Source organism: Marmota monax, unplaced genomic scaffold (assembly GCF_021218885.2).
Source record: "Marmota monax isolate L192 unplaced genomic scaffold, Marmota_monax_Labrador192_F-V1.1 WCK01_AAM20220418_F8-fsc00023, whole genome shotgun sequence".
Classification (NCBI taxonomy): Eukaryota; Metazoa; Chordata; class Mammalia; order Rodentia; family Sciuridae; genus Marmota; species Marmota monax.
Genome location: NW_026692907.1, coordinates 382,933 through 398,986, shown reverse-complemented (window position 1 = coordinate 398,986; position 16,054 = coordinate 382,933). Strand labels below are relative to the sequence as shown.

At 49.9% G+C, this 16,054-nt stretch overlaps 1 protein-coding gene across 7 annotated transcripts in view; it reads left to right on the top strand.

The window, feature by feature from the left end:
- The window catches only part of Ttc39a (tetratricopeptide repeat domain 39A), a 54,195-nt gene that overhangs the window by 32,083 nt on the left and 6,058 nt on the right, over positions 1-16,054 (top strand). For 6 of the 7 annotated variants that reach the window (XM_058581443.1, XM_046450851.2, XM_058581447.1 and 3 more), the window contains exons 3-13: positions 573-704; positions 1,544-1,620; positions 2,400-2,467; positions 4,002-4,066; positions 6,460-6,559; positions 7,268-7,333; positions 9,373-9,481; positions 9,970-10,037; positions 10,118-10,177; positions 11,026-11,187; positions 14,840-14,931. In XM_058581443.1, coding sequence (XP_058437426.1) covers positions 573-704; positions 1,544-1,620; positions 2,400-2,467; positions 4,002-4,066; positions 6,460-6,559; positions 7,268-7,333; positions 9,373-9,481; positions 9,970-10,037; positions 10,118-10,177; positions 11,026-11,187; positions 14,840-14,931 — 999 coding nt within the window. The remainder of the gene's footprint in view (positions 1-572; positions 705-1,543; positions 1,621-2,399; positions 2,468-4,001; positions 4,067-6,459; positions 6,560-7,267; positions 7,334-9,372; positions 9,482-9,969; positions 10,038-10,117; positions 10,178-11,025; positions 11,188-14,839; positions 14,932-16,054) is intronic. The other variant, XM_058581444.1, reaches the window with a different exon arrangement.

Here is a 16,054-nt window from a genome sequence, read left to right as displayed (position 1 = left end):
GGGAAGGTCTGGATGGTTCATTGAGGCCAATGGTGCAATATTCATTGTAGCCAGACCATGGAGGGGTGGAGCTTGTTTCCAGTGGAACTGGGATGTTAAACCAGGGGCTAGTGGTCAGATGATGGGACAAAGGGATCGAGAGCACAGCTATCAAGGGGGTTGGGAATGAGAGCTAGCCCAGGGTTGGGGCTTGGGGATAGAAGGGATCTTGGGAACAGATAGGACCAGGGATTGCCTGCTGGAGGTGAGGGCAGAAACAAGAGGCGGGCCCAGGTTTGGGGAAGGGCAGATTTAGGTCCACACTCCTCCAGGATCTTAGTCCTCAAGCTACGTTGTTGCTACCACCCCTCCCAGAGAGAGGAGGAACTGAGGCTCAAATTTGGAAGGTCATTTAGGACCCCTCAGCAGGATGAGGAAGAGCTGATCCGAGGTCTTCTGAGTGGCAGTGAAAGGGTCAGACAGTACCTGCTTCCCTCATGAAGAGCTGGAAGGGGATGGCAGGTGATTTGCACTTGTCCAGTCACATCTGGAGCTGGAGGAGGGGTGCCCTCAATGTCCCTTTTCTCTGGCAGAACCAAGGAGAGCATGTACCACTCGCTGACGTATGCCACCATCCTGGAGATGCAGGCCATGATGACGTTTGACCCCCAGGACATCCTGCTTGCCGGCAACATGATGAAGGAAGCACAGTTGCTGTGTCAGAGGTTGGGGCTATGGGGAGGCAGGGACTGGGGTTTGAGGTCCCCCTGTTTGCCATCCTGTCCTATCCTAGTGTCTAGAATGCCACTACTAGTGCTGTTGCTTTTGGCTAAGAGGTTTTGTCCTCAAGTGCTGAGAGCCGTCCCTGCCAGCACTGCAGTAAAGCTTTGTCATCTGCTCTAGTTACCAAGCCACTTTCAGGTATCAGTGCTGACTAGGAGAGAAATCTAGCTCTGTCACTTCATAAATCTGACCTTGGCAGGTCCCTCTCTGGACCTAACTTTCCTCATCTACAAAATGGGTGTGATAATATATGATGATGGGTAGTTCTGGAAACTGCATGAGGACATGGGTCACAGGACCTGGTGCATAACTGAATGTGTCCAATCCATATTTGCTGTATAAGTGGGCCAATAGACCCTGAGTGCCTGGGCCAGATGTGGTGACCTAGATTATCAAACTGGGGCAGTTTTGTTGCCTGTACCACCAGGCAGGGACACAGACCCAGGGAGTGATTCAGCATGATTCAGGGGGCTCATAGGGTTTTGAGTGTCTAGCCCACGAAGTGAGAAAGACTCCTGGAGAAGGTAATACCTCAGAAGGCCCTGGAGTGTGACCAGGTGCTGGTCAGGGCAGAGGGAAGCAGGACAGGGATTCAGCCAGAAGACAACAGCAGGACAAAGGGGTAGGAAAGTCCTGAATTTGGGGAATGTCAGGAGTTCAGTATCTGGAGAATCCTATACACCTTGGAATTTTCTGGAGCATAGCAAAGAGGGGCAAAGACCTAGGCTGGTCCTCTCTCTTATCCCCACCTAATAACTGGAGGCCTCTTTTTCCTTTTCAGGCATAGGAGAAAGTCTTCTGTGACAGACTCCTTCAGTAACCTGGTGCACCGCCCCACCATGGACCAATTCACAGAAGGTGTGGCATCTGTGCCCAGCCCAGATGGCCCAGCTCCAGACCTGAGGAGTGAGGGGAGGGGCAGTTCTTTTTCCAGTTACCACGGGGGCAGGGCCCTGGGCCTACATGTGGGGCATGGGTGTGTCAGGCCTGGGACCTTTTCAGGAATGGCCTCTGGTAAGGGTGTGAGGAGACCTGCCCACCCAACAGCATGCCTGGCTGAGAACCTGGACTGAGGAAAGGGAGACTCATGGGGACCAAAGGGTGCTTAGAATGGAGTGTCGATCAGGTGCACTGATGTACTTGCCTTAGTGACACCGTGTGCCCCAGAGGGGAAAGTGGTCTTAGGAATTGACACCCCAGGTTTAGACAGATGGCAGCAGCAGCAGAAGAGTTGATCTGGGCTGTTGTAGACCAGGTGGCATCTTTAGGCCATGACATTGGGTGACAGTAGCCAACCATAAGTTATTTTGGGGCTTTTCAGCACAGGGACAAATGATCTCACCCACCTGAGAGCACTGGTAGGTTTTAGTATCAAACAATGCATGCAGTGGTGCAGGGTGCAGCGGCATCTGCAGTGACACTTGGGGAAGGAGAATGGTCTGTGCCTATATTTGGGGTGTTAGGGCTGGGAGCCAGTCCAAAGACTAGGGAGAGAGATGTGAGCTAACTTTGGACAGGGTGACTGGGTAGAGGTAGGGGAGGTGCTGACACAGCCTCCCTTTGTTTTGGAAAAAGAGGGGGTTTGAGGATTGGCGCCCCCATCTCCTGGCTGCAGTATTTTGTTTTTTCCCCCACAGAGGAAATCCACGCTGAGGTCTGCTATGCAGAGTGCCTGCTGCAGAGAGCGGCGCTGACATTCCTGCAGGTAGGGACCTCTCCTTTTGCTGGGAGACTGGAAATTTCAGATTAGTTACCATGTCCATGCCAGATGGGTACATAGCACCATGACCCTCCCCTTGTGGTCCAGGTGAGGCCTGAGGCTTAGAGCCCCAGCTCCTGGTCCTGGCCAGCCTCACTGTGGAGGGAATGTGCTCTTCCTCTCCCACCTAGCACAGGTGCTCCCAACCATTCCTGGGGTGTGGCTTCCACCTTTTCATTGCTGCTGCTCCTGTTTATAACCACATGGGGCAACAGGCATTGTCACAGAGCCCTGTCACAAAGCCCACTTTTTTTTTGTTTTGTTTTGTTTTGTTTTAAAGAGAGAGAGAGAGAATTTTTTAATATTTATTTTTTAGTTTTCGGTGGACATAACATCTTTATTTTATTTTATGTGGTGCTGAGGATCAAACCCAGCGCCCCATACATGCCAGGCGAGCGTGTTACCACTTGAGCCACATCCCCAGCCCACAAAGCCTGTTTTACACTTGATTCATCCAGTCAACACTGGTAGCACCTACAGTGCACCAAGCTTTTGCACACAGCAAAGTATGTCCTTTCTCCATACGTCACACACGTCAGTTTGTTTTTATATATGTTTACATTGTTATTTAATCTTCAACTCAGAAGCCAGTGAAGAAGCAATTTAGAGGAGTCATTTTCTCAGGGTCACAGGATTAGCAAACGGCCTCCTTACCACCCCGTGGGATTCATGAGAACTATCACTGCATTATTTTATTAAAAAGCCTGGCTTATAGTTATAACATATTATCAGGATATTTGGAGGGAAGGGATACACATGGGTGCTGTTTGTTATTCTTAGCTCTTTTTTTTTTTTTTTTTTTAATTGTCTTTTGGGACCTTTGGTGATTAGAATTAAATTAATCCTAATCTTTGGTTTAGGACTCACTATAATAATTGCACCATGAAAGGCTTGTTTGTTTGTTTGTTTATACATACTGAGTAATGAACCCAGGGGTGCTTCACTACTTAGCCACATTCCCAGCCCTTTTTACTTTTTATTTTGAGACAGGGTCTCACTAAATTGCTGAGATTGGCCATAAACTTGTGATCATCCTGCTTTAGCTTCCAGAGTCTCTGGGATTACAGGCACGTACCATCACACTTGGATTATTTTATTTATTATATTACTACAAATAATAAACACCTTCAACCCCCAAGAACAGCACTGGTGGAAACTCTTCTTGCCGTCTGGGATCCTGCCACCATCCTGGCTTCCCTCCACAGGGAAGCCACTATCTTCATTTTCCTTCATCCCCCACCTGTTGTTAAAAACAGTTTATCAGCTTCCTGTTCATTTCTGAACAGCACATTGTTATGCTTCAGTGTTTATGAACTTCCCAAGGGCTCAGGCTATGTATTGCTTGCTTTCTTCACTTGTCCTCATGTGGCTGTATGATATTGTCTTGGATGAACATACCCCATTGTGTTTACCCACACTCCTGTTGGGTTGTTTTGGTTCTCAAGCCTGGGCTGGCTCTCAGCATCTCTCCCTTCTGCAGGATGAGAACATGGTGAGCTTCATCAAGGGGGGCATCAAAGTTCGAAACAGCTACCAGACCTACAAGTGAGTGGGGCTTGCCAGCAGGAGGGCTGGGAGGCCTGGGGCCGCGGCATCTACTACCCTGGGCTGCTTTGTAGGAGGCAGAGAGTATTGGCTGGGGGCTGGAAGTTTAGCGTGCTGAGCTCAGGCAGATTTCTGCACCCCCAGTGTCTCAGTGTTCTGAAATAATATCCCCCTGGTTTTCTGGCTGTATCTGTTCCTTTGATCTCCTGAGTGCCTTCTCTGTGGCTGAGCCTATGCTAGGGAAAAATTAGACCCAGATTTCACACAAATATCTTGGTCTAGTGGAGGCAGGGAGACAAACCCAAGAACAGTCATTCGAGGAACAGCAGAATTCATACATATCCATGAAGGCCATGATCCTTTCCCCATGAAGCTTTTCTCAACTCCTTTAGTAGTCAGATTGTACACACACACACACACACACACACATACCCCACCCTTGAGGGCCAGAATCATTTCCATGCTCTGTGGATCCCTGACTTTCAGCTGTGGGCCAGACATAGATTGTGTTTATGAATGAAAGAATGAAGGTACAATCAAGAGCACTTTTACCCAGTATGTCTCCACAGTTCTTTATCTATAATCCATCATCAAATAAAGCTCTGAAAACTCAGTATCCCCCTAAATTTTACATTAAAACTTATTTCCCATGAAAGTGTGAGACTACTTATCTTCACCTTTCCCATGTAGTGTGACTGTTTCCCTGCAGATAAGTGTTGCTCATCAGTGTGACAAGTGTGGCTGGGTTGGAGCACAGGATTCGTCCAAGGAGCCAGACAAGTGCTCTGGCCCCACAGCCTGCCTGTCAGCTGTCAGAATGATGTCTCCAAAACACACCTGGTTAGGTCACCTCTTGCCAACTCCTGAGGCTCCTTCTGCTCTGAGAAGACTCTTGGTCACTATCCAGCCATTCCTGGGAGCTCTTCCGTACCTTCCTTGCCAAATCCTCTCCTCTCCTCTGCCTCAGACATTGGGCCTTCCCCCAGTTCTTCAAATATGCCCAGCTGAGTCCTGCTTCAGGGCATTTGGATATGATGTTTGATCAGAAACACTCTGTACCAGGCTAGCTCCAACTCACCCCTTAGATTTTCTGCTCAAATGTCACCTCCTAGCTAAAGACTTTCTGATTCCCAGATGAGATTGGGCCCAGGGCTTCCCCTCTGAGGTTCTCTTCACTCTTGCAGTGACTTGATGGAGCTGTCCCATAGAAGATGGGTGCTATGGGGCTGTGCTTGGTCGTTTTGTTCCCTACTGTCTTCTAGTGCCTGGAGCTGAGAAGCCTCAGTGGTGCTTGCCAATCAAAAACTCATAAGACATTGATAGTCCAGGAAGGAAGCAGACACTTTATATATATATATATATATATATATATATATATATATATATATATATATATATATATATTTCTTTTTTTAGAGAGAGAGAGAGAGAGAGAGAATTTTTCAATATTTATTTTTTAGTTTTCGGCGGATACAACATCTTTGTTTGTATGTGGTGCTGAGGATCAAACCCGGGCCTCACGCATGCCAGGCGAGCGTGCTACCGCTTGAGCCACATCCCCAGCCCCAAGCACTTTTTTAAAATACTGGGAATTGAACCCAAGGGTGCCAAGGGTGCTTTGTTGCTGAGCTATATCCCTTTTCTTTCTTTCTTCTCTTTCCTCTTCTTTCTTTCTTCTCTTTTCCTTTCTTTCTTTTTTTTTTGAGACAGGGTCGCTAAATTATTGAGGCTGGCCTTGAACTTGCAATCCTCTTCCTCAGCCTCCCAAGTTGCTGGAATTACAGGCATGTGCCATCATGCCTGGCAGCAGGCACATCCTGAGAACCTCTGGCTTAGCCTGGTCTAAGGGATCTTTAGTTGGTGACCAGGAAGAAAAGGTTGGATTCCAACCAAGCAAACTCTTGGAAGATTTCCTGAGGGAGGGGGGTTTCAAGTTAGCCAGTGATTCTCACCTGGTGGTAATTATGTCCCCTGCAGATGTTTGGCAATGTCCCACTGGGGAGAGGATGCTACTGACATCCAGAGGGTGGAGGCTGGAGATGTACTAAACAATGCAAGAGACAGCCCCAACAAAATTAGCTAGCCTACCTAAACTGTCAGATTGAGCAACTCTGTTCTAGTCAGAATGCACAGCATGAACACATGCCTGAAAGACAGGGGCGAGGCATGCTAAGGTCAGTGTGGCTGAAATTCAGGGTGAGGAATGTGTTGTCATGGTGAGAGATGGCTAGAAATTCTTTGAGTATCAGCTCTCTGGATCTCTAGAACTGTGCAAATCCACCACTATGGAGTTAGATCAGGCTAAAGTGTAGTTGACCTTGGGCCCAGCTGGAAGGGACCCCAGCTTCTGCCCCCAGCATGTGACTGAAACAGAGCTTTGCCTGTTTCCACAGGGAGTTGGACAACCTTGTCCAGTCCTCACAGTACTGCAAGGGATCGAGCCACAGGCACTTTGAAGGAGGAGTGAAGCTTGGTGTAGGAGCCTTCAACCTGGTGAGTGGGAGTCACCTCTCCCCATTTCCACAGTGTCTGGGTTCCAGATAAGTCTCCCCTGCATGTCTCTGCCATGTGTGGTCATTATTGAGTGCACCATGCTTGGCTATGTGCCAGGCACCAGGACCCAGAGATAAACCTCACATATCACCAACCTTCAGAGGCTCAGAGCTGGGGTGTGGGTGGAGGGTGCTGGACTCAGCTCCAGAGACTCCATCTGTGCATCTGTGTGTCAAATTGGTGGCTCAAAATTTACCATGGGGGAAATCATTATAGCACTAGAACTTGAAAAATCAGTTATATCAGGGCTTTAATGACAGGGAAAGCAACAGGCCTGGAAATAGCTGGTGACCAGCAGAGGACAGAGAGCCTAGTCCTTTTCCAGGAGAGCTGGGGAAGTTTTTCTGGGAGACAGAATAAGCATCTGGCTGGATCTTGAAGGATCCACGGAGTTTGCAGATTGAGAAGGGTATTCCAGGCAGAGGGGACAGTGTGTGCTCAGACAGGGAGACTTGGAAGCACTGCTCTTAGGAGGTGTTGCTGCTCAGGTCCCTGCCACATAGGACTAGGGACCTTTCCAAAGGCATGTGTGTCAGGGAAGTTAGGGCTCTGCTGTCCAGAAGTCTACTCAAAGAGCAGGCCGTGGGGTGGGGTTCCCTGTCCACACTGGGGTGCCCTCATTGTACCCAGCTGTCTCTATTCCTGCAGACATTGTCCATGCTTCCCACTAGGATCCTGCGGCTCCTGGAGTTTGTGGGGTTTTCAGGAAATAAGGTAAACACTTGCCTTTTAGTGCCTTTGTCCTGCTCCTCCCCAGAACTGAAGCTGGGCTTGATAGGGTGCAGCTGAGGACCTAGGTGCCAGTCCAGGCTCAGCCCCTCTCAGTGTGTGACCCTGGAGAAAGCCCAGATCTCTGAGTCTGCCTTCACTCCATTCTGGTCCTATGGGGCAGTTGATCCCTCCCTGGCCCCTCACATGGAGGAGAGGCTCTGGGGTGAGGGTGGGTGTGAAGGGCAGCCCTGAGGGACCTGGAGTTCTTTTCCCCTCTGATTCTTCCTCACTTCAAGGCTTTAAGCAAGTCCTTCCCTCCAGGACAATTTTCTGGTGCTCCCACCTCATCTGGGAGATACCCAAGGAAGCCATCCTGGGCTTCAGAACATGAGAAGGAACCAGAGAACTTGAGCACCCAGAAGCCTTACTGAGAGCAGGAACTTGAGTTACCTACCAGCCCCCATTGAGGGCTCTCTGGTGGAGGAGGCTGGCGGTGTGGAAGGAGCACTGGCTTGGAAGTCAGGAGCCTCATGCCCTTCCTGCGACCCTGAGCAAGTCCCTGCCTCCCCTGAGTTACTTCTCAGTGAAACAAGGGATCCCTACGGGCTGGATAAGAGTTGCTCAGAGGTGCACTGTCTCTGGCCCTTCCTGACATCTGCCCTGCCCGTGGATCTCCACGGTATTATTTATATATTACTTTTCTCAAAAGTCACTCAATTTTCACTTGAATTTATTTTAATGAAACCATATTACATGAAGTGTATATTATTTGGCTAGAACATTATTATAAAAAAGAACATTATTATAAAAAAATTACGAGGGCCACACAATCTTATGAAATAGTGACCCCCTAACTCAACCTCAGGCTGCTTCTCTTTGTGAGAGGGAATTTAGGGCAAGAGTTTGACACATGCCAGCATGGGTCTGGAGCTTTCTTCTAGATACTATCAGGACGGAGAGAGCCAAGGAGGGAGATTGTTACCTGAGGCTTGGTGATACTGAATGCCTATCTTTGGGCCCTCAAAATTTGGGTTGTCAGCCAGGCACAGTGGTGCACAGCTGTAATCCAGCAACTTGGAAGTCTGAGGCAGGAGCATTGTAAGTTCGAGACCAACCTCAGCAATTTAGTGAGGCCCTAGGGACTTAACAAGACCTTGTCTCAAAATGAAAACAAAAGACAGGGCTGGGGATGTGGCTCAGTGGTTAAACGACCCTAGGTTCAATTCCTGGTACCAAAACAAAAAAGAAAATAAAAAGAAAATAAAAAAGAAAAAGGATTTTTTTTTTTTTTTTGGTTACCATCTGTGGTCCATGACTGGAGGCTTCAAAGGTCCATCCTGTCAGTTTTGCTGATGGCAGGTAGGGTCTCAGGGTGCTGATGAAAGAAAGAGTATGAGAAAGGCCCAGGTAGGATAGGTAACCCTAACCTGCAGCATCCAGCCTAGGCTTTGTCCCAAAGGCAGGGTAGTCATAGAGAGTTTGAGGCAGGTCAGGTTTGTGTTTTAGGAAGGACACAGGAAGGACAATAATGCTGCAGACTACAGACTGAGGGGCAGGGACTACAGGAGGGTCTTGCATTGCTTCTCCCCAAATTAGGCTCTGGAGGCTTCTCCCCCGGGAAGCCTTCCCAGGCACCCGGACTCGTGGCCCCACCTGTGCCCAGACCCTGTGGTTAGGATTTTCCTTTCACCACTCCTCCTCCCAACACGACCAAGCTGCTTGGCTCTCAGAGCCCACCACAAGGCTGACAGTAGATGCATACAGGGAGGAATGGGAAGGGACTATGGGAGAGGTGGGTGACACCCAAGACCCAGGCAACCCTTTATCCTGGCCTTAGCAGCCGTGTCCCCCACCCTGCCCCCAAGGTGGCTGAGGCACTGAGAACGCAACCCTTTGCTCAGAGTCACACAGCCTGGGGGCAGCTGCTGTGGCCTCCAGGTTTCCAAAACAAGCCTAGTGCTGTCTTGCCCCTGCTTCAGCAGTAGAGACTCCCAAGCCCCTGGCTCTCTCTGGGAACCTCAGTCTGTCCTCCTTTCCCCCAGGACTATGGGCTACTCCAGCTGGAGGAGGGCGCCTCAGGACACAGCTTTCGGGCTGTGCTCTGTGTCATGCTGCTGCTGTGCTACCACACCTTCCTTACCTTCGTGCTTGGTAGGAGCCCTATGTGGGGCCCCGGGTCTAGTGGTTTCCAAGGACCAGAGGTTGCAAACTATGTCCAGGCCTGTGGGAAAGGGGGTGGGTTACTGAAACCAGAAATAACAGAGCCACATTGACTATCCTGTGGCCTAGCCTGCTGGCCACTCAGTTCCTTCCAGTGTAACCACATTCCAGCCACAGTTTCCTCATCTGCAAAATTGGCATGATTGTGCCTACCTTGCAGGGAGTGAAGATGCTGTTTCTGTGTTTCTGGACACAAACTTGGCAGATTTTGGCACCTGACTGTTGAGCTCTGTGATGTGCCAGGGTGATATCTGCATTATCTTATTTAATTCTTATGTTGCCTTGAGATAGGAAGAATTATCATCCCTATCTCAGAGAGTGGGAGGTAGAGGCCCTAGGAAGGCCCTGGTAGGCTGCTGGGAAGAATACCAGGAGCCTGTGAAGGTAATGTTTTATGCTCCCCTGGCTACCTCCTCCAGGTACTGGGAATGTCAACATCGAGGAGGCAGAGAAGCTGTTGAAGCCCTACCTGAATCGATACCCCAAGGTGAGCCCACATTCAGCCAAGCCTCCCCAAGCCCATGAGCACACCACGGACCCATACATACCTTATATATGTCATTGCAGGGCGCCATTTTCCTATTCTTTGCTGGGCGGATTGAAGCCATCAAAGGCAACATTGACGCAGTGAGTGTTGGGGGTCTCTTGGGGTCTCCCAGCCCAGCAGGAAGTCAGGCAAACAGAAGCATCCTTAGTGGATAGAGCAGACTTGTAGTGGGGCCCCAAGAGAGGACCCACACAAGTGTAGGGTAGGAGATTCACTTCTAACTAACGCAGTCTGGGAAAATGAAGGAGGACATGGTATCTGTACTGTAGGATTTTTTTTCTTTCCATTTTTTTTTAATGGTGTGTTAGAGTTGTACATAATGATTTGTTGTGCTGTATGATATTCTAGGTGAGGGGGATGCTTAAGGGAGGTGGAGAGTAGGAAAGGCCATTTGTTCAGAGCATGGTGAGGCTGGACCCTAGTGAGTAGAGTGGTATTGCCAGGGGCTGAGGTGAGCCAGGGAGAGTTAGAGATGGGAAGGGTCACAGTACTGGTAGAGACTCCAGCACTAAGTCAAGGCCCACAGCAGATTCTACAGTGTGGAGTGCTGGGGTTTCTAGCTGGCCCTGGTAGGACAAATATCTCAGGCACAGGTAATCTTATAGAGGCTACTGATAGACATTATTTTATCACTGTCATGTTAATTCCTTCCACTTCCTGTTATCCCCTCCAGTGTAGCTCTGTCCTACCTTTTCATTTTGTGACTGAAATCTAGAGTCCCAAAGAGGGGCAGTAATGGGCCCAAGGACATATAAGACTTAGGTGGGTAGAACCAGGACAGAAAGAAGATCTCCTGGCCCCACCCAAGCCTGGCACAGGGCTGGACCACCATGCACTGGAGGAGGTCAGGTCTGCTGTGGAGGTGGAGGTCTCAAAGGGTGCAGAGGGTGGGGCAGGACACACCAGGCTGACGCAGAGGTGTCCACAGGCCATCCGGCGGTTTGAGGAGTGCTGCGAAGCCCAGCAGCACTGGAAGCAGTTTCACCACATGTGCTACTGGGAGCTGATGTGGTGCTTCACCTACAAGGGCCAGTGGAAAATGTCCTATTTCTATGCCGACCTGCTCAGCAAGGAGAACTCCTGGTCCAAGGTGGGTTGACATCCCGTGTCAGGGTACTGGGATGCTCAGGCTGACCCAGACTGGCCATGAGTCCCTAGACCAAAAGCTAACCCCCTGGCTGAACAGATGTGCCAGATGGAATCTAAACAGGACCATACCTTATAGTGGGACCCAGAGTTTGAAGGTACTAAAACCATGAGGAATAGAGAAACTTGGTTTTTTTTTTTTTCTGGTGCTAGGAATTGAACCCAGAGCTTTGCATATGCCAAGTTTGCATTCTGCCACTGAGCTACATTCCCAGAATTATGTCAGTCAAGATTTTTGGTCACAAGGAATAGAAACATGGCTCACATGTCTAGGCAAGTGCTGTCCAATAGAACTGCCTGGCTCTTTCCATTTCCTTCACATCACAACCAATGGAAAAGTTGCCATCTCCATTGAGCACATGGCAGACTCTGAGGCTGACTTTCCTGGCCCACTTAGCTGTTGGTGACAAACCCTGGATTTGAGTCTCTGAGACTCAGGGGCCTCTGCTCTTCCCTCACTGCTCTAGTCCTCCCAGGGAGGCTGGCTTGCCCTGAGACCACTCTGTTGTTGGGGGCTTTCTTGGGCCCAGCCCCTGTGTGCCCACCACACCCATGCCTCATCACCTCCCACTCCGAGTAGAACTAAGCCTCGGGAACCTTTTTGAACTAAAAGTGACTGTGGAAGCCTTCCTGTGCAGTGAGGTGGCAGGTGGGTTCACCCACTTGGGGGAGACGGGGCGTGGGGCATCTACACAGCTGCTTTGAGGAGCAGTAGGAGGGCCAAGTCTCCCAGGTGTCAGGACATCTCTGGCTGTGACAACCAGCTCAGTCCCCAGCTTACTGATTTTTTGGGGGGTCTGTAAGTCCCTATCTATCTATAATACTGTCAGGGGGTTTCCTATAGAAAATGGGGGTTGTAGCACCCTGAGTCCTGGGGCTTATCCATTCCTAATCTTTAGAATGTGGCCACCACAGTGTCAATAAATGTCCTACTCTAGGGATTTGGCCTGTGACCATTGTCATATGTGTCACCTCCTCTACTCAGATTTCTCTCTGCTTGGACCCTTCAAAGGCAACCCTGTGAAGATCTTTGAGTTTCTCCTGTGCTTAGCCTAGGGATTGAGATGGTCAGAAATTTGGTAGTGACATCTATGCACTTAGTAATATAAAGGGGGATGAGAGCAGCTCTGAGGCAGCCCAGAGGACTAGGAAGGCCTCAGGAAGAGGAGCTTTCTGAGCTGAGCCTCGGAGGAGGAGTTAGTGTGGTGGAGTGGAGGAAGTAAGAGGGACAGCAAGAGCAAAGGCTTGGGCCAAGAGGTTCTGTGTTATCAGGACGAGGGCATTGAGGGGTGTGGGGTGTGAGTGCAGGGACACTAGAGAGTCCTTCCTCCTCTGAGCCACTTGCTATAAGCTTTTTTTAAAAAAGAAATTTTTTTTTTTAGTTTTTTGGTGGACATAGTATCTTTATTTTACTTTATGTGGTGCTGAGGATCGAACCCAGTGCCTTATGAATGCTAGACGAGCACTATACCACTGAGCCCAACCCCAGCCAATGATATGTAAGCTTCTTGAAGACAATTACTTTCTGCCTTGCACAGACCCTGTACTGTAATCCAGCAAGGTAAATGTTTGTGGAATCAAAGAGCGAACCGTCAGGTACCTTGGGGAGAAGGGACTCCCAACAGGGGAGGTGGCTGCTATGTTCTACAACATCCCTGGATAACTTGAATGTGTACAACTCTAGGTCACCAAATCCATTCTAGCTCCTGGTAGCATAGTGAGGGCGAGCTGTCTGGGGTGAGTAGAGAAGGCTCTTAGGAGAATGAGACCGACAGAGGAGAGTGGCATACTGGGCAGAGGAACAGTGCAGGCAAAGACCTGGGTGGGTAAGTAGTAATGGAGAAGAAATGGCAGCAGATAAGCCAGAAAAGGAGTTTGGGGCAGGTGGTGAAGGTCTCCAGTGACTTTTGGGGCTTTATGGTAACATCAGGGGTAAGGACAACCCTTGAATGCTAGTGGTTTACAGATTTGTGCATTCTGGGCACCCCCAAGTGCCAGGTCCTGTTCTAGGACAGGAATACAAGAGTGAATAAAGCAAAGACCCTGCTCAAGGCTAACATCCTAGTTGATGTATATACAACTACATATATAGATGTATAATACATCATTATGTTGATCCCCTTCTAATGTATGGGTAGTCAGGGATGCGTGTCAGGGAAGAAACTGGAATGTGTTGAAGGGGCAGGCTTTTCTGTTACTTCAGACGAGGAGCCAGGAGCTGTGGTGCACGCCTGTAATTCTAGTGGCTCTGGAGGCTGAAGCAGGAGGATGGCGAGTTCAAAGCCAGCGTAAGCAACAGTGAGGCGCTAAGCAACTCAATGAGACCCTGTCTCTAAATAAAATACAAAATAGGGCTGGGGATGTGGCTAGTGGTTGAGTTGGCCCTGGGTTCAGTTCCTGATACTGATACCCACCCCCTCAAAAGAAAGGACCTTCAAACAGAGCGAGCTGTGGATGCAGTAGGCTGCAGATAAGGCCTGGTTGGAAAACAGGGAAACACACTATTCTGGGAATAGCTCAAGGCCTGTGGCAGAAGTGTGTGAGTGAGGGGAGATGGTAGGAGATGAAGTAGGAGAGTGGGGAAAACTGAATCTCGTAGTCCATGGTGTGGGTAATGGCTTGCAGGGGAGTAGGAATGGGAGCAGGGAGCACAGGAGACCATGTGGACTAGGAGTACAGCCTGCAGCGGGGAGAGCGTGGGGGGGCTGGTGCGGTGACTGAGGGGTGTCTGTGGGAGCAGGGCCTGTGAGATTCAAGGCTGGACCGGAGGTAAAGTCGCTGGGAACTGGGCGGGGCAAAGGGACAGAGCTAGAGTGCGCTGGGGAACAGGTTTCCACAAGGGGGAACTTCCCATCAGCTTTTTGACGTTGTGAAGGGTTGACTGAGGCGCGGGCTCAGCGTGGCTGCCAGGTGGAAGGCTGCTTTCTGCCTCCTCCAGAGATCAGACTCCAGGATGTCCTGCTCCTATTTCTTTCTTGGCTACTGGCAGGTGTTTTCCTTGGCATCAGCCCCAGGAGCCATGAGCTGTGGTTCAAGGATGGGCCACTTGAGGGCAGCACGCAGCTGGGCAGCACGGAGCCAGGCAGCACCCAACCGGGCGCCTCTCTCATAGACTTCCGGGGGAGGGCGTGCGCAGGCGCGAAGGGATCCAGTTCCGGACTCGGCTGCCACCGGTCTGTATGGCACAGTCCCACCCCCAGTGCTTTGTTCGGGCCACTCTTTGTTGGCTGGAAGGCCCCTTCTTGTGCCTCTGTGAATCTTCAATTCCTTGAATGACCTTCAAGAGTCCATTCCTCAGTCGCTGCATCCTAGAAGCCCTGATGCTCTCGCTGTCTTTGTCTCCATCCCAGCTACTAGTTGCTTGGTCCTTCTCTCCTGCTTCAGGATGGAGGGGATGACTGCTTTGACATAAGATCCTCCAGGATTTAACTCCCAATTCAATTCCTAAAGTTACTTCAGCTTCCTCACTGTCACTTTCTCCCCAGGGGCTTCGGGAGAATGTTGAGCCACAGTGAGATCTGAATGAGGAATTTGTGCCATTCTGGAACAGTGACTGGCAGGAGGGTTACTCACATTTGTCTCTTGATGTCTCACAGGCCACCTACATCTACATGAAGGCCGCTTACCTTAGCATGTTTGGGAAGGAGGACTACAAGCCCTTTGGGGATGATGAAGTGGAGCTATTTAGGTAGGTCCTGCCATCCCACTGTAGACAGACCAACCAGGCTCCTTTCATAGCTGATGAGGGTAGCAGAAAGGGGCCTGGTGAGGTGGCCATCTCCTCCAGCTCTGGGCTTCCTGTCCAGAGAGTGTTCACAGCTTGTCATCTCCTGTCACCCACTATGACGCTGCTGCTGCTGCTGGTCAGAACCCTTTGAATGCCCAGGTTTCCTTTCATAAGTGGTTCTGTAGACTTCATCTACCACTCAGCCTCTTCCATCTGGTCAGTAAAACAGAGGTGGACACTGAGACCTACAGAGGGGCAGGTCCTCCTTCAGCTGAGTTAGCCTGATGCACTCCAGAAGCACAGTACAGAGCCCACCCCACAAATGAAGACCAAACCAACAAGGTTAAATCCAGCCTGTGCCTTTTTTTTTTCCCCCTGTGGTACGAGGGATTGGACTTGAGAGTGCTCTACTACTGAGCTACATCCCCAGCCCTCTTTATTTTTGAGAACAGGATCTCACTAAGTTGCGCGGGCTGGCCTCAAACTTGCAATCCTCCTGCCTCAGGATCCTAAGCCTCCTGTCTCAGATTCCTAAGTGGCTGGGATTACAGGTGTGTGCCACCATGCCTAGCTCAGCCAGTGCCATTTCTTAGCAGTGTCACCTTGGACAGTTTCAGCATCATAAATCTTGCAGGGTTATTGTGTGACAACTAGATAATATATTTAAAGTGCCTGGCCTAGGACCTGGAACCTAGTGAGCAGTCTGCCAAGTGGTGCTGTTTTCATTCTTATCTGTACCACCTGTTTGCCTCCGTAGGCAAAAAGGTTGTTAAAGGAAAGCTCCTTTAGCTGTGGCAGGCTAAAGAAGGGAGTCTAGACTCTTCCTAGGGTCATGGTGAGGTTGGCTGAACCCATTTTGCAGACTTGGAAGTGGGTATAATATGAACTTCCTGGACTACTACTGTCACATACAGCATGTATCACTTATGGAGTGCCTGCTACTATAGCAAACTCCATATCCCTGTCCCATAGAACTCTTCCAGAAGGCCTGTGAGGGTAGGTATCATTAATACTATAGAGATGAGAAAACTGAGGCTCAGAGAGGTTCCTTCCAGCATGCAAGGCATTTGGGGTGGCCTCACTC